General features: G+C 47.5%; 1 protein-coding gene across 1 annotated transcript in view; it reads right to left on the bottom strand.

Annotated features, from left to right (window-relative positions):
* Positions 1-2,771: 2,771 nt before the first annotated feature.
* Positions 2,772-18,589, bottom strand: part of TTC28 (tetratricopeptide repeat domain 28) — a 639,521-nt gene continuing 623,703 nt past the window's right edge. Inside the window, exons 20-23 of the mRNA XM_027863073.1 lie at positions 16,554-16,577; positions 15,149-15,278; positions 8,688-8,795; positions 2,772-8,229 (exon numbers count right to left, since the gene is read on the bottom strand). Coding sequence (XP_027718874.1) covers positions 6,608-8,229; positions 8,688-8,795; positions 15,149-15,278; positions 16,554-16,577 — 1,884 coding nt within the window. The 3' untranslated portion in view covers positions 2,772-6,607. The remainder of the gene's footprint in view (positions 8,230-8,687; positions 8,796-15,148; positions 15,279-16,553; positions 16,578-18,589) is intronic.

The following is an 18,589-nucleotide window of genomic DNA, read 5'->3' on the forward strand; positions in this document are numbered from 1 at the left end:
ACTTCTTGAAGCAAAGCGAGGATCTGTGATCTGTCTCTTCTATCTTCTGTTAGTTAGGAAGCCAGTAATAGAATAATCTACTTTCCATGAATTAATTTATTAAATTTGTCTTCTAACTCAGGTTATTTAAAAAAAAAAACACCATTCCTTTGGGGTTCTCCGTCTTTAGCATCTCAGAAAGCAGTCATTGTTTCAATGATCTCCAGGTCAGATTGAGGTCAGCTGAGTGACAGCTTTCAGTCTGAGCTCAAGGCTCAAGGATAGACTAAATGATGCTTAGATAATGGGTGTGGGGGGGGCAGGGAAGGGCCCAAGCCCCTGTTGATCATTGATACATTGGCAATGTGCAGTCTGTCTGCAGTCCTTTTCTTTATAGTGCTCATTCCCTGCCATGCAGATTTGACAGCACCCAACATGGTGCCTGGCATTTTGTAGGAACTCAGTAAATAGCTGAACAATTTTTCTGGTTATTATTCTGTATGACATGGACCCCACACCCAAGGAGAATCCTGGGAGTACAGAGGTAGCTAGATAGCTTGAAGGCTGCACAAGACAATCTTCCCTCAAAATTCTCTTGTAGAAGTACTGTGTTCATTCAATAAGCATTTACTTAAGCACTTAGTAAGTAAAAGGTATGGGCCACAAATCTGAAAAAAAAAAAACAAACAAAAAACCAAACAAATGCAAGTCTTCAAAAGACCCGTGAATTCAGCAGCATGGCTGCCTCCAGCAATCCAAAGCACAGCTCATGAGTGGAAAGTGCCAAAGAGGCTTATCACTCTGGGGGCCACGCTTCAGCACCCAGGCCCCCTAAGTTTGGCGAAGCTACTACTTGGATGTGAAGAGTCAATGAAATGACAGTTGAAGGCTACGTGGGCCTGAAAGCACTTCGGAAAGGCCAGCTCCGCAGCAGGTGCGTCCACAGCCTTGGCCTCAAACCTGGTTAGGTGGGAAGCTTTGCTGGAATAGAGCCTTAGGAACGTGGTGTCACCTTCACACCACTGTAAATCATTGGAGTCAAACCCTAGTAGAGGAAATCATAAATATGAGAAAGACCACAGGACAACAATGTGGTAGAAGGTGGTGTCTGACCTGGAGGGAATGATAGGCTTCTGGTGGGTGGAAACGGGATGGTTTTGCCTGAGCAAAAGTAAGGAGGTGGGAAAGGTGGGGCATATTTGAGAACCCCCAAGAAATCTATAGGTCAGAGGGCATAGCATGTGAAGAAGAGTGGTTTGGGATAAGGCTGCTAAGGCAGAATGAGCCTGACTTTACAAGCCTTGAACACCAGCCTGTTTGGACAAGGGTTCAGTTTGGCATTCTGCCAAGCGAATGTTATGTGGAGAGCTGGGAGATGGTGTGTGAGAGCAAGGAAAAACATCCAAGGTTCGGCGAAATGGGCCTGATGAGGGCCAAAAGAGCAGGTCTAGAGAGATAGAGAAAGGGGAGCTGCCTTCAGGGAGATAACAGGGTATTAGAAAGTAGCTGTTGTTTGGTTCTTCTGAGGCGGCAATATATTTAAGTTACATATTAAGACATAACTTTGATGGTGAAAAGCTGTAGCATCCAAAAAAAAAAAAAAAGCTTTAGCATCCCTGCCCTTTCCTGACATCATTAAGGGTTGACAATTATTCCTCAGGGATTGTCCTAGTACCAAGTGCCCAGAGGAGGACAAAGGAGAGGTACAACCTTTGGAGGCAGAAACCCTATTCCCAAGGAATTTTGCTTTGGTAATTGGAACAGCTTAATGTGGTGATGATATTCTGAATCTGTTATTTTTTTATTTGGCAATTTACTTTTTATGGTGTTTGTCTACATAGCTTTAAGTTGCTTTTGAATCCAAAACCCATTTCCATATCGATGAATTTTCCAATTGTTGCTTGTGTGATGCCTCATCGTACATACGCAAAATGCCATGATCCACAAAACAGAAAATAAAATTGTTTCTGTTTGTAAGGAAGAATTCTTTGTCATAAAACCATCTCTTAAATTAGCTTGAGAATAATAAAAAAAGAATTCATACAACTCTAAGTCCTTACACTTTGGTGGATAAATATTGCCTATATCTTATCATCTTCCACTGTTTGGTCCCTTCTCATCTACCTACATCCCCAGCTTATGCTTCCACGGCCTCCAGGTGTAGACCCTCTTCTCGGGACCACATTGATCGATCTGCTTGCATGTTCATCAAAAATACCACGTGCATTCTTTATTCTATAGGGGAATACCCTCCCCTCGTCTCTCCACTCATCTAAATCATATCCTTCCTTCAAGGCTGAGCTCTGGTCCCAGCTTCCCTATTGCTGGTCTAGTTCTGGGTGCCTAATTGTACTCTCCTTTAAGCGCCAATAGAACTTGTCATCAAGACCTTCCATCTGACATATAATACTGGCTGGTAACACACAGGTAGGCCCTGTCTCCCTGGCAGTCTCTCAATGGCAAGAATAGCCATGTTTCATCCCCAAGCACCCAGTATAGTTTCTAGGACATACTAGGAGTTCAATTTCTATTTCTGCTGATGTTATAAAGAGACAACTCTGGGAGTGGCATTACCTCAGCTTTAAATATTCCGCAATCCAGTGATGGTATTTGGAGCAACAGGAAATTTTACAGAGATCAGATACTGGTGGTGCAAAGGAAGGATCAAAGTCAGAAAAAATTTAAGAGTTGGCATCAATGCTTGCAGGCTCATCTGATACTGTTGGCTGCTCAGAGAGTCATCTAGAACTCTGGAGAACACACACAGTATTACACAACATGACAATGAAAACTGAGAGAGCTCATGCTTTTAATAGACACTGAAATCACAAAGGGAGAAGGCCGAATGCCTTAGCAATTTCAATAAAAATATGAAATTCTTTTTACATGGTAAATTTCATAATATAAAAAGTTTAATGCTGTCTGGAAACACAGAGTGTATTTTACAAAAAAAAAAAAAGTCCACGCAGGCCAAACATGGCTAACACTGCATACAAGGAGGGGCTGCTACCTGGGGGACACATCTGGAGATGGACTACAGTTGACCAGTGATCATCCTTGAGTTTAACATCTTTGAAGGATCCAGCAAAAACAAGGGCTCAGTTCACAAACCACATGGACAGTCTCTTTAGACAAAACAGCAAAGTGTGGTATGAATGTGATTCCACTTCCACTTTTCTCCTACTTGCTAAAAACATTCCTGATGATTACTTCAACCTGAACTGGAAACAGTTCTCTTTGTGGGCTTTGTATAGACAGGGTAGGCAGGGAGACAGACAGGAGACAGAGCACGCCTACCCGCAATGAGCAACGATTCATTATCACAGTTTCACCCTGGCAGTTTTCATTGTGTGCCATTTATTAAATTAGGGGGTAAAGAGAGAAATCTGTCACTGAGATACATTGGTCTGGATCAAGTAAGGAGGTTTTTATTTTTATTTTTTGAGACTGATTCTTACTATTTTCACTCTGCTCAAAAATCACCAGTGTATCAAGATACTTTACTTGTTAGAATCAAGATGTATGTAAAAAAAACCAAATGTGTGGAACAGCAAGTACTGTAGTCTTACTGTCTCAGTTTTGTCTCTGGATTAAGTTTATCGGGAGGAGCAGACTTGCATTGCTTATTCAGTGACGTTATAATTTGCAAATGGTATAAGCATAATTTGGAAAGGGCATTTTGCCTTTCTGGCTTTAAACAAACAAAAACCAAGGGAAAAAAACCCATCCAAATGCCATCATCCACAAAATGGAAAATATAATTCTTTTGGTGAATTTCAGGTCCCCAAATCTGGTACCTGTCACGTGCTGGGGCTCAGCTTGTCCCACCCCAGGAAGAAGGACAAGGGGACTGCTGTCCAAGTGGGGAAATGTAGGTTCAGAATTCACATCAATGCCAGTCAATCATATACACAGTATGACAATGTCACACATTATTAACATAAATCCAACTCCCAAATGTGGCTTTAAGCATCATTCAGAACAGCGCTCCTTTTCATCATTTACACACAACCGTCTTTGTCAATGCCAAATCTTCATGCTGTCTAAATTGCATACTTTATCCCAAGCTTACTTTACATTAGCAACTCAACTGTATTTTGTAACTTTATGCTTATTTTTACCAGTGTAAAATTTCTGGGAAGGAAGCTCTGTAAACGGAGCCAAGTGGCCCCGATTCTACGGCATTATCTGGAAATGTTCCCATTCTTCTTTTTCGACTTTGAATCTCACATCTGAAGTTTTCATCGGGGGCAAAGAGCTGCATACACCATTTTGGTTACTAAACATGAAAAGCGTCCCCATCCACAGGAATGCTGCCCAGGACAATGGCCTCAAACATAAGCCATGATGCTTAACAACGGTGCTCTTTGATGGCTAGGTTATCACCAGGTATTATTTCCATTGGAAACAGTTGCAGCAGTCATGGGCACTCCCCCAGATGGTCTGTCCCTTCTTGGATGAGGTGGGGGCAATGACTCTTCCTTATTTTGATGCTCAGTTCATGGCTTAGAGAGGAGTGAGGCACAAGAGGATGGTAGGGGAATCACCCATACAACCAAATGCCCACATGCCGATCTCTCTTCTGATTTCCAGGCTAATTTTTTGATATTTCAGATCTCATTTTGTTGGTAAATTTGGCTTTTATCTGTGGCTGCAGCTTCTCTTATCACTGAAAATCATCCCCACCAATCTCATCTGTTGTTTGAGTCCTCACAAAACATGTGCCTTCATATCTGAGGATTTAGAGTTTGCATTCATTGACATGGCTACAACGATTTTAAATGCAAAAACAAAAACAACAAAACCCTACATAGATTGTGTTCAGGAGGAGAATTTCAAATGATTAGCTCTCTACCTTGTACTTCTCTGACACGTTTCTTCTGAAGACTTCCTAGTGTGAAAAATATGAATCAGGCCAATATTATTCCATCCATTTTGCAAATGGATAAAATGAGGCACAGTCAGGCTAAGTGGCTTGTTTATGGGCATAAAGTGATTTAGTGCGAGAAGTGAAGGTAGTACCCAAGCGAGTCCCCCATTCAACTAGCCCAATGTCTCTGCCATCTATCAGGGGTGATGGCATCCAGCATTTTGTGTGAGGCCCACAGAGAAGTTTTCCACTCTTGTAGGCATATTTAAATTCTCTAACTCAACACAACACTGACTGATGATCTGGGGGCATTTCTTTTCTTGACTAATGCATACAATCTCTAGCTATAATCTTCCCTTCAGTAGGGCACCTCTTCTCTCCTCCACTGGTGACCTTGGGGCTACAGAAATGCCCTGTCCCATCTCTCCCTCCTGCTCCTCTTTCCTGCTTCATTCTGACGGATGTGCCAGCTACACGCACATCTCAAGGGCATTCAAACAGAGGAGTTCCCTGCACGGGTGGCAGGGGCCCTCTCTTGGGAAGAAGTGAGACAAGAACATTCCACGGTAGCCCCGTCTACACTGTGTGAATCGGGAACCTGTCGATGGACAGATCACATGGAATCTGGGGGGCTTGGAGTCAGAAGAAAGAGACCCTGAAGTGACCAGGGAGAGAGGGGGGAGTGCTAGGGTGGTGCCAGGGGCCAGAACACCACACTCCTCTGGTTACACCTACTGAGCCAAACCACTTTCTTTTGCTCAGAACGAAATGGAGGAATTCGAACCACTTTTCTTCCAAACTTGGCCACTACTTATTGATGAGCATTCAGAGTTTTTAGACACTTTTTAGAAAACTTTTTGAGCTTTAAAAAACAACAGTGTTGTATAAATGTAAAATGTTATCATTGTTATTAATAATAAAACCAAGTTGTTTCTAGTTACCCAAGTACAAAAAAGGCCCAAAATGTTTCAAAAGCATAAAAGTTGCATTTTCATCATATTTGCATAGCTCTAAAATGCCTGGATAAGGTTGATTCTTGAATTTTGAGCAAATTCAAGTTTGGCTGACAATGGGGCCCCAAGGGACATTTTGAGAGAGAGTTAGTAACTGACAAAAGTTCAGAGTGGAAGCACAGTTTTAACCTGAATTATTGCATTGTTGCTTTGAAATTACAAGACTATGAGACCCAAACTTCTATAATTTAATTACAAATCATTGGCATCTTCTTACCATAATTCTATTTTTGGCTAATATAACACTTTCATGTAGGCTTCGACTAAGAAAAAAATGTATGTATACCACTTCAGCCAGCACCTGGAGGCCTTACAAAAATCTATCTGTATTTGTGTACAAAAGGTACGGCATATACACCTCTTAGCAAAATAGGTGCTCCCTTTCCCCTCCCACCCCAGAGCATGAACAATTTCTGTATAAAAATCCTCCTGCAGAATCACACCAAGGATGAGACTCAGCAAGTTCAAAGGTTAACATTTGGTGAAGGGCGTGGAGACTCTTCCCTAAGATCCCCTGCACTGGCCACCCATCCATCCTGGCTTTGGGTGGGGCGGGAGCTGGAGGGAGCTTGGCGGCAATGCTCCAGGGGATCGGCTGTGTGGCCCGGCGAAGGCGCCCATCGCAGAGCTCATCGCGTCTTTAGCAAAACTGGCTGGTTTTCCACTTGGACGAGGCAAGTAGGCGGAAGCGAACCCAAGGCCCTCGACAGGACGGTGACTGGAGTTGACTGGTATGAGAGACATTTTAACATTTGGAGGAAGGGAAAAACCTCCCAGGAGAGAGAAACTTGTAGCCGTTGCCCGAGGGCAGTCTCAAGGGGCGCATAGCCCCCGGGGGGCCGCTGGACGGCACAGGGGAGGGAGTCAGTGTGGTGGCGTCCGAGCGCCTGTGTCCATTGGGCGGAGATGCCGAGGGCGGCTGCAGGGACAACTCTTTCAGCTCCAGCTTGTCGACGCCGTCCTCCTTCTTGCTGTGGCGGGGGGACAAATTGAGCAAATTCAGCACGTCCCTTTTGGAAGTCATCGTTCCGGGAGCCCCGCGGAGTATCTTCACGGGGCCCGGGGGAGGCTGCGGGCTGCTCTGCCAGAACATCTTCAGGTTGTGGATCGCCTGCACCTTCTCGTCGATGGCCGACATCTTCAGCTTGTCTAGGTCGGGGGCGTCGGCCGGGCTGGAGCGGGCTGACCCCGCAGAAGAGTAAGACAGGGCGGGAGAAGGAGCGCTGCCAGCCGGCGACTGATGCCCTGAGCTCGGAGAGATGTTCCTCGGCGACTTGGAAATGTGGGAGCTGTAGGGAGAGCTGGGGTACTTTAACTTAAAGTGAGGCTGGTCCGTTAAAGAGCTAGGAGAGTCCGTGCTCGGGGAGGGCCGGTCGCTGTGCTGGCTCGCGCCTTCCTTCGCGGACACTTCCGAGGTGGTGGGGCTGTTGTAGCCCGAGCTCACCTTCTGCAGGGAAGAGCTCCGCGTGGGCGGCTTCGGTCTGGCGGTCACCGGGGATGATCGCTGGCTCTTCTGGCTGGAGATGAGGGGGCGGCTGAACGCACTCGTCTCCGAGGCTCGGAACGCACAAGGCGCGCTGTTTGGGGTGGAAGGCCCATCTTCCGCATGGGCACTTGGGGCCGCCTGGCCGCCGCTGCGCTGAAGGCGCTCCACAGCCAGGAGGTGACTCTGGGTCTCTTCCAGAATCTTCTGGGCCAGTTCTTGGGGATCCAGGTTTGGGTGGTTTTCTTCCTGGGATTTAACGGTACTGTCGGTTTCAGTGCTAGACTGATCAGACTCTCCGGTATCCGAACTTGCCAGTTTTCCAACTTTTTGGAAAGGTGAGTTTGGGCTGGGAATGAGAGTCATTTTAGCAGGAGAATTGGGGGTGCTGATGCTCCCTTTGGAGCTGACAGATATTTTGACGCCCCCAGGAGTCCCAGCTTTGGACTGTTTGGGATCTGGTGAAAATCTCATCTTTACATTTTCTTGGTAAGCTGCCAAAGGCTCATTGCTAATGATGGAAAACCCCTCGTATTCCTCTTCCTCTTTGCTGGTGGGAGCACTGGTCTGCGGAGACAGCTGGCTTCTGGGTGCTGAAGGCCGCTGGGGGAAGGGGTTCTTGGCCTTTTCACCGTCCTGACGCCCCCTGGACCCCACACCTTCTAGGGTGCCCTCGGGTTTGGAAACAAAACTCATGGATGAGGCGATGGAGCTCAGACTGTACACAGAAATGGCATCAGAGGCAACACTCTCAGGGCAAGTTGGAGAAAACGGGGGGTTTGGATACCCCAAGGGGGCCTGGTTGGAGACGGACTGAGCAGATGCTAGCGACTCCAGCGACGAGGAGCTGTCCAGGCTGAGGCGTTTGGGGAGCTCTGTGGAATCTAAGCAAAGCCAGCCAGCCATTAGTACCAGAGGCCTGAACTCTAGCTGCGATTTAGGACTGACGCTGGAGCTCCTAGGGTCTCCTTTCATTCTGGCAAGTACATGTATGTGTGTGTGTGTGTGTGTGTGAGAGAGAGTGCGTGTGTGTGAGGGGAGAGGTGCCGGTCTGTATGGACGGTCAACGACTATGCTATATAAAGAAGACGGTGATGAGAAATAAAAGCAATGCTTTCTACCATATTTAAAAAAATATGACCACTTGTGAAAATGCATGTAAGTATTACAGAAGGGTACACTCTAAAGAGCAAATGAGGATACATTAAGAAACCTCTCTGGTGGCCAGAAATGGTCCCTGGTGTTTGGCACTCAGGTCCTGGCACATGTCTGCATGGTCAGAAGGGACTACTTTCCCAGTACCTATGACTTAGCCACATGTGACAGGTGGGCCCCATCTTACCAAAGAGAGACAGCAGGGACTGGAGAGCAAAATGGATGGTTCGTCGATTTGCTTGTTTTCCAGTTTTCAGAATCACCTCTTCCTGGCCAACTTCACAGAGATCAAAACCTGGAGGAAGAAACAGCAAAGACATTCATGTCTACTGGGAAGGTCCAAGCCCTCAATGGGGGCTTGAGAGAAGCAAGTCTTCTTATGACTTCCTTGGGTGCCTGCCTCTCCAAGCTGTCACCTTGTTTATCGCCTACTCCAAACCCGCTTCTGTGGGCATTCACCTTCACTGTTCATAGCTAGGATTTACCTCCTAAATCAAGGCGAGAAATGAAGGCTGACCCCTCGACTGGAGATGTGATTTTCATTAGATCACAAGGAAAGTTTTGCGTTTTCCACTCTACCCTCAGCATACGCACAATGGACTTTTGTCTTGTTGTCCCTGGGGATGCCATCCTCACTGGCTAACTTCACGGAGGCCACTGGTCAGCTCTACTTCTGTCCTTCTCTTGGACGAAGCACAGATTTCCTAGTCTGTTTTCATACAGCTGTAAATATGAAAATCTTTTAAAATAATAGGACTGAAGGCTCGAAGGGGCCTTTGAGCTTGGCTCAGCTCCTTTCTTTTACAGAGGAGAAAATTCAAGAAGTGAGTTGTCCAAGATACCAAGGTAGTAAGAGGCAAACCATGATTTAGTACCAAGAGTTAATTCTTTCTACCAAACATATTTACAAGAATGTCAATCTCTTCTTCTACAGAAGAGCCAATATGTGGGGCAGTTTATGCAAAACACAGAGAGATATGTTTGGAGAAAAAGTGGCTAGTTCACTTAGTACTTGGTGTAATATTTTTTTTTTTAAATTGCCTGTGTGTGGACCAGTACCTGCCTTGTCTGTTGCAGGTCATGGGCGACTTGAACGTAGGAAGCATGTGTCTACAAATCATAATGGGTGCAGGTGCTACCAGATGGAGCCCTAAAGGATCACTGTCAGCTGGGGAACCTCAGTTCTTTAGTCACCTTGGCTGAAATCATCTAAAGAAATGGGAACCAATGCCATGGCCCAGCTGGTGCCTCCTGTCAAAGCTCAGGTATTGAGGCTTCCAAAAGGCACAGCAGGGGTGGAAGAGTCCCTCAGCAGGACACTCACTCCTATGCTGACATCAGCATCCTGACTTCCCAAGAGGGAAAACCAGCAAGCCAAACAAGTAGACGTGAAGCAACGTGTGTGTGTGTGTGTGTGTGTGTGTGTGTGTGAGTCAATAAAGCACCTGCGGGGTGCCAGGCACTGCGCTAAGCACCAGGGGCACAAGAAAAGCAAAAAACAGTTCCGGCCCTTAGAGAGCTTACAATTTAATTGAGGAGACAACATGCAAATGAATGTGTACAAAGCAAGCTACATACAGGCTACATAGGAAATAATAAACAGAGGGAAGACACTAGAATTCAGAGGGATTGGGAAAGGCTTCCCATAGAAGGTGGGATTTTAGCCGGGACTTGAAGGACGCTGGAGAATCCAGGAGGTAGGGAAGAGGAGGATGAGAATTCCATGGGGGAACAGCCAGAGAAAATGCTCAAGAGTCAGGAGAGGGAAAGGGGCAGGGGTGAGTGGGAAAGGGAGAGAAGGGAGAGAGAGAGTGACAGTCAGAGAGAGACACACAGACATAGAGACAGAGAATGAACGTATATGTGCAAAGCCTAGGCATCCAAAGCTGGTGAAACAGAAAAGCCTAAGCACTGCACTAAAGCCTATGGGTAGACAGTGGTGGAAGGATCCAGAGCCTTTGGTAAAACAAACATCTCTGGCTCTGTAGAAAGCTTTCGGGTCCAAAGGAGATGACATGGCTTTCCCGTCCTAGGCTCCCCTCCTCCATTCACTAAGTGCAGGTCAGAAGGTGAAGGCTGGCACAGTCTGGTAATGACTAGACCACCAGCCGTAGCTGCAGGGTCTAAGCCTCAAAGCGGACAGATGCCCAAAGAAGCACAAGGGCAAACTGACTGTCTGAGACTGACCTGATACCGGGATTACCTAGTGAGGGATTTCATGACTCAGAGTTTACAGAAAGATGTGATCAAGAAAACCACGATGGCTGTTTCTTTTTTTTTTTCCTTTTAAGCAAAGCCTGCGAGGTCCTAGAATAGTGAAGCTGGGCTGGTCCCTGGACGCCAGGGTTCAGCACAGTAGCTGCCTAGGGCTCTGGTTGCTATGAGACGTTTTCCTACGTGAGTTTGAGAATAAACAGTCTCTGAAATCTGCAGAAATATGTCCTGAAACTGGATTAAAACAAGACTAATAATAAACAGGGCCAGGCTGGGCCTTGTGGAAAGTGGAGGGGGAGGGGAAGGAAGAACAGAGAGATGACCAGCTGTCTGGACAGAGTGGACACTTCTGCCAGAACATGCTGCTCAAGAGAAAGAGACTTCTGGGCTCCTAGATGGCTTTGTGTGTTATCAGCTGAGGCAGGTGTTAGCCTGGAGTCTTAGGAAGCACCATTTCTCTGTGCCCTGAAACTCTCCTGTGAAGCCAGTTGTATTCACAGAGGGTCAAAGGCCCAACATGAGGCTGCAGGAACCCTGGAGGTGCCAGGCCCTTCACAAGATATTGTGTATGTGGGGGGGGGGGCTTTCTGTTCTGTCTAGTTCTGAGGGGCTGGAGGAGATCACTGGCTGACAAACTAGAAAGGATCCAACCTCATTTGACAGAAGAGGAAACAGGCCCCAGAGGTTTTGTGAATTTCCCAAGATCACTCAGACAGTAAGCTGTATCACAGCTGAGATTCAAACTTGGGTCTCTGGACTCCAGATGAAGTGTCCTCTCCACTATCTCATGAGTTCCAGAGCCAATCTTAGGGTCAGAAGGGGCCTTCCTTCTAAGCCCTCTAGTCCAACTCTCGATCTTATGCATGAATTCCCCCTATGAATTCCCCAGCTTTGCTTAAAGAGCTCCAGGGAAAGGGGTGAAGCACTTCAGCCTTGGAAGGGCCCCCAGAGTCCATCGAGTGTAGAAAAATCCTCTTTACCACAATCCCAACGCACATCATTGGGCTTCTTCTCAAAGATCTCTGCTATGGAGGAACCCATAACCTCCTAAGCAGCCCCCTCCACTTGTGGACTAGTCTGATTGTTAGAAAATTCTGCCTGACTCCAAGTTGAAATTAGTCTCTTTGAAACTTCCACCTGGCCCTGCCGAGCAGAACAAACCTAAGAAGGAGTCCTAATTACCCCCCTCCCCCAGTCTTCTCTTCAGCAAACTAAGCTAAATGTCCCCATTTCGTTCAACTGAGTGTCACATGGCCTTGCGCCAGCCTGGACACTGCTTTAGACAAGCTTGCCCAGTCCTGACATGAGGCCTCTCTGCAGCTCAAGCAGAAGCTTGCTGGAGCTGTCATTTCACCCGGCTGACCAACATCCTGCTTGTGGTCCACTGAAGCTCCCAGATCTTTTTCAGATGAACTACCATCTAGCCACTCTTCTATCATGTAGCACTTGTGAAGTTAGGCGACGTGAAATTTATCCCAAATAAACTTCATATTACTAAATTCATTTCAACATTTTAGCCCTTGTCAGTATGTTTTTGGATCCTTGTTCTGTCATCCGGTGTTTTACAAATCCCTCCTGGCTTTGCATCATCTGTCTGCTAAACAGCACAGGGCCAATCCTGAATTGGTAGGGCGCGCCACTCCATTCATCGTCTCCCTTAGCCTTCACTGACTACTCTTTAGGTCTAGCCATTGGACCAGTTCTGAGGCCACCTAACTGTACTACCTTTCCATATTTTTTCATAAGAATAGCATGAGATCAATCAATCAACAGGCATTTATTAAGCACTTGCTGTGTGCCAGGTGCTGGGGATAAAAAGACAAAAGCAAAACCAGTTTTTTTCAGTTCAGCCTTGACCTGAACCCTTCTCAGCATCTTCCTTTCTTTCTCTTCCTCAGCCATTTTTTCTGCCCTCTTGAGCGCAAAGTTCTTTCCTCCTCAACAGAAAAAAGGAAGAAAAATAACAGTGGTACCGTTCTGCCTTCTCCGGTGTAAGTCACCATCCTCCCATGTCACTGTCCTCCCACATCACGGTCCCCTCTATTGGTGTAAGTCATTGTCTTCCCACACTGTGGTCCTCACCCTTTCTGAATCTTCTGCTTTTCCCCAAAATGGCCGAAGGAAGCCCTTTTCCTCGTCCACAGTCTTCTTCATCAGCTTCGGCCTCAGCAGCCTGGACGCTCTTCTTAAGGGACACACCAGATTGTCACAGTCTTTCTCTCTTACTGGCCTTTGCTTCCATCTGCTCCATATTTCTCTGTGAGAACCTAAGGACTGCCCTCAGCATCCATGGAAAGCTCTATAGAAAATTGCCTCTGTTCCTCCCTATTGGAATTTGTGCCTTTAGATTTTCGTTGTGAGAGCTTCCCATCATTCACAGGATGACACTGCCTGTAAAATTTTAGTCCGTGAGATCCCACTGAGCCTTCTTCTGAGCCCTTTGAAATCTTCTCTCCCAAAACCTAGTGCTTTGTCAGACTGCCCCCATGGTCTTCTTCATTTCTACCAAAATTCTGAGAAATGCATTTGCCGCCAAAGTTCCCATTATTTCCACATGAACAATCATTTCTTCTTTTTGGTGATGGTTCCTCTGCCTTTCTGAAGGATGAGAGCATCATTAAAGCAAGTCAAGACACTACAAACTGCTCAGCCTCGGACACAGAATTCTAGATAGGCATATCTGATGATGGGGAGGAGAAGATGACCTCCTCACCCACCTCCCATGAGAGGCAAAGAGTGACTCATCTCAAGAGCTGAGAGCCGGCTGTCTTCTCTGCTGCCCGAGGAGGTCACTATCCTCAGAGCTTTCCGGGACAGAGAATGTGTCTGGGATGTCTGAAGGGCCACCAGGCACACGGCTGACCCCTGAGAGCCAAGATGAGCACTTCTTTAATTCCATCCTTGACTGAAGACGGCTTCACACCTCTTACAAGGGCATCAAAGGCGCTCTCTTTCCCTCCAGCTAATCCTAAACTTTTTTACACCTTCTCATCCCTCTGGGATGGAGGAGGTCATGGCAGACCCACCTGGGGCCTCCCAATCAGTCCTCTCCCACACACTGTAACTCACTAACTCAAGAAGTAAAACCAGCCCGTTTTCGGTGTGGACAGCTCAAATGGTAGAGAAGATTGCCTTGATGGTGCATGGAGCCGTTTGCCACAATCACACAAGGTCAGCAACCACTAAAGATGACTGAGTGTAGAGGAGACAAGCAGTTGAGAAGCTGGCGTTCCCTTTGGCCAGTGAAAGGCAGAACACCATAGAGACAGTACCAGACTTAGGGTCAGGAAGACTTTGCCTCTGACACTTCCTCACCTATACCTCTCTCAGCCTCAGTTTCCCCATCTGTAAAATGCCTGTAGCACCTACCTCAGAGGATTGCCACAGCCCTCAAATGGGATAATGTACATAACCAGTTTTGCAAATCTTATTTGATTATTGTCAGTTATAATAATAATTGTCATTATTATTACCGGTCTTTAGAAAGTCCTTAGAAATCAGGCCTACAACCTCAGTGTACTTAAAAAGGTGGAGATCAAGAAAGGCAAAAGAAGGTTACCTTTTCTCTCTGAGGCCCAAGAAATTCTGGCATGGGGACTATCTGTGTCTCAGCAAACCCTGGCTTACAGGAATGAAGGATTGTTATAAGTGTTTTATTTCTTTAAACGGGGGAAGAGTTTTGGCTTTTCAGCTGAAAGACCCAGATTCTTGGAGCACATGGCCATGAGGTGGCCCTTCAGGCCTGGGGGCCCCCTCCACACTACCAGTAGACAAACCTACATGATTTCCCCGGGGTGAGCAGCTGCTCTTGGCCCAGCCTCTCCTTATGAGTTAACAGAAAACAAGAGAAGAGACAAGTCTTTGGTACTAACTGGGAGGCTCATCTGCCTATCTGCTCCAGCATCACGGCCGACCTAAGGGGACTCACCACTCCAGGCCGAGGGAGCTATGCTGGGTTTCTACTACACCAAAATTCAGCAAATGTTTCTGAAAGAATAAGTGAAAAAAAGGAATTCAACTGAGACAAAATCAGGGTCTTACGGGAGGTTTTGCTGAAGCCTCAGAATCACAGGATGGGGATTTTAAAACAAAGCATCAATAACATTAAGAAGAAATGTTGTTCAGTCATTTTTCAGGCACGTCCAACTCTCTGGGACCCCATTTGGGGTTTTCTTGGCAGAGATACTAGAGTGGTTTGCCTTTTCCTTCTCCAGCTCGTTTTACAGATGAGGAAACTGAGGCAGACGGGGTGAAGTGGCTTGCCCAGGGTCATACAGCTAGTAAGTGTGCGAGGCCAGATTTGACTCAGGAAGATGAGTCTCCCTGACTCCAGGCCCAGCACTCTACAACATCAAGTATCTCTCAGTGAAGGAATGAGAGGAGGAAGCTAGAAACTGGAGAATGACTCAACTGAAGAAGGAAACGTTTTCTCACCTAGGGCTGCCAGGAACTCATGACAGCCCGGGAGCCGCCAGAGCTGGACGCTGATGGACACTTGGATCGGAGCCGAGGCAAAGTCCTGTTCCTTCTCTCCGGCTTGGAGCTGGACCAAGACCTGGTGGAGCTGGGAGACAGGGAAGAGGCGTCAGCACGGACCCGGCCTTTGTGGGCTCCACCCCACTGATCCGCAGCAGCACTGCTAACGTTTTCATCACTGCTGTCGGTGACAAGGACACTAGCCACGCTGGGCATGGGGGCGGCATCTCTAAAAAGGCTTTCCAAAGAGAGGGCCCTGGGAGGGGGGAGAAGGGGGTCCGGGGCCCTCCCCCCACGGGCTCCGAAGAAAGGAAGATGACACTCATAGGACGCTCTTTTGGTGTTCGCATGTCATCTCTCTTGACGCCCTGGAAGGATGGAGTTGTGAAGGTGAGGTGAAGTGACTGCTAGGAGGCTGACCAGGGTCAGGGGTGGCACAGCTGAGGCTGGCCCCCCCAACTTCCGGGAGGAAGCCAGGCCTCCGGCCCCAAGCTCACCCCCCCGGTGGACAATGAGGATTCAGAGAAACATGGCAGGACAGACAACGGCTGCTCCCCTTGCCGAACCCTGAGGCTGCGGTGCCCAGGAGGAAGAAATGATAAAGGGTGCAGGAAGCCCCAAGCCTGGGTATAGCCGTGTGTGGGCACAGCACGATCATCTATCTCACTGCCGTGGAAAAGCGTTCTCGGCCCTGGGACCTGAGGAGGAACCCTAAGCAGGAGGCCAGCGCCAGTGAAGGCCAGGGACGGTCACGTGGAAACAAGCAAGCTTTCTGGAAGAGTTCCAGGTTTCCTGGTTTCAGTCTTAGACCCCTACAACTGACGGGAATGGGTGGGAACATACAGCTCTTATTTCTAAAATCCCGGAATGGACTAAAGGCTCGAGGTCCCCCGGGATCCGCGTGGAGCTCAGCAATCCAACCAAAGATAGACTGAAGAGACACAAGAAGAGGAGAAGCAGACGGTGAAGCCCGTGCAAAGGGGAACCTGAGAAGCGAGAGGCCTGGGGGACACAGCCTCGGCCATGCGGGGGGCCTGGATTCCCCGTCAGTCTGCAGTGCCCAAGACCTCTCCCCATGGGGACTCCTGACGGTCTTGGGGGCTGGCGCTCTTTGGCCATCTCAGAAAGCCTAGAGACCCCCTTTTCAGAGTCGTGTCTAATGCCACGTAAGGGGGAGATCAGTGAAAATAAGGGTAACATTTCTTTCTCATCCCAGTACATGGGCCCCTGGGGGTCCCAGCTTAAGAAGCCCCAATCTCTAGAGCCTAATGACTCATTCAGCAAATGACTCCCAGAGGTCACGTTGGAAACGGGGTTTCTTGGGCTCACCTGGATCACGGCTGCTACTTAGAGGGGTACTCACCATTCCAACCATATTTTTAACAGCCTTCAGCCAGCAGATTATAAGAAAAGGAAAGAGAAAGAAAGAGAAAGAGAGAGAGAGAGAGAGAGAGAGAGAGAGAGAAGGTGGTTTAGACTCAAGCATAGCTCGTTGTGCCACATGAACTGCCCACTGCCATTAGCAAGCTCCATGTTGGGCCGACAGACCAGCAGCCACATCACAGCATATGCAGGGGGTACAGTCAGGGAAGGGAGACAGAGGCAGGAGGGACAAAACAGGGATGGGACGGCAGCAGTCAAACTGGGAAGCTTCACCTCTCGTGGATGCTCTAAGGGCCCCACCTTGCCGTGACCCAGGCTGGCCGTCACTCACCCACTGTTCTCCAGAGGGGTCTGTCCAGGGTCGAAGGGAAACCCTGAATGCTCTGGGACCCAGGGGCAGATGGGGGCTATTTTCATGCCGGTCTGAAAACAGACAGCTCTGTAGAGACATTGAGGACACATTGTCTAGCTAAGCCTTGGACTACAGTCCTAGGCAGTCCCCCCGGGGGGCAGAAGGAGGCCCAGGCAGAAGGCCCTGAGCTTGGGCAGGCTGGCCCCACAGACCTCAGGCCACCTTGGGTTCTTCTCTGGGGCCCATTTCCAGACCTTCCCCTGGTCCAGTCTCCTCCAACTGTCCCCCTCCCACAGCTAGCCCCTTATCTCCTGGTTGCTGTTAGGAAAGCAGATGCCATGCGCCAGTCAAAACATGTGAAGGAACGTAATTTCAGAAGGCATCTCTGAAGATGCAGAGAAAGTCACTGAGCTGGGCTGGGTGGCCATGGCGAGCCCTCTAAGTCAGCCCCGTCAGAAGAAACTCCAGGGAGCCCATTTACCATCAGAGCTTGCTCCTGAATGAAACAGCTGTTATCTCCCCATGGAAATAGGTCTGCGGAAAAGGAGCCCTGCCGAGTGTGGACAAAGGGACCTCTGGAGGGATGGGGAGTGCCTCGGGGTGGTTATGTTTGTTTTTACTCAGTTGTTTATAATCAAAGATGACCGGGAAAACCTCTTTAGACACTGCCTTGTTCGGGACTGTCAAAATCCTATGGCTTTCTGGGAATGAGGGCCCGAACTTTCTCTCCCTTGGGCCCGCCCAGCACGCCTTTGTGTGTATGAGCGTAAGGCTGGGTGTGTGTGTGTATGTATGAGTGTAAGTGTGTATGTAAGTGTAAATGTGAGTGTTTATGTGTGAGTATGAGTGTGTATGTGAGTGTGAGTATGTGTGTGTGTGTATGTATGACCATGAGGGTGTGTATCAGTTTGTATGTGTGAGTATGAGTGTATGTGAGTATAAATATGTGTGTATGAGTGCACATGAGTATAATTGTGTATGAGTGTAAATGTGTATATATGCGTGTGTATGTGTGAGTCTGAGTATATATGTGAGTGTGAGTGTGCATGTATATATGAGCATGAGTGTGTATGTCAGTTTGTATGTGTGAGCATGAGTGTGTATGTGAGTATAAATGTGAGCGTGTATATGTGTGTATGAGCATGAGTGTAATTGTGTATGAGTGTAAATGTGTGTGTATGTGAGTGTGTATGTGTGAGGCTGAATGTATATGTGAATATGAGTGTGTATAAGCATGAGTGTATGTCAGTTTGCATGTGTGAGTGTGAGTGTGTATGTATGAGTGTGTATGTGAGTATAAATATGTGTATGTGTGCATATGTGAGTGCAAATGTGAGTGTGTGTATGAGTGTGTTTGTGTGTGAGTATATATGTGAATGTGTGTATAAAGAGTATATGAGTGTGTGTGTATGTGTATGAGTGTGTATATGTGAGTCTGTATGTGTGATTATGCATCTACATGTGAGTGTGTGTCATGAGTATGAGTGTGTTTGTGTGTGAGTATATATGTGAATGTGTGTACAAAGAGTGTATAAGTGCGTATATGTGTATGGACTTGAGTGTGTATGTGAGTCTGTATGTGTGAATATGAGTCTATATGTGTGTGTATGAGTATGAATGTGTTTGTATGTGAGTATATATGTGAATGTGTGTATAAAGAGTAT

Source organism: Vombatus ursinus, unplaced genomic scaffold (assembly GCF_900497805.2).
Source record: "Vombatus ursinus unplaced genomic scaffold, bare-nosed wombat genome assembly UNPS02001287.1, whole genome shotgun sequence".
Taxonomy (NCBI): domain Eukaryota; kingdom Metazoa; phylum Chordata; class Mammalia; order Diprotodontia; family Vombatidae; genus Vombatus; species Vombatus ursinus.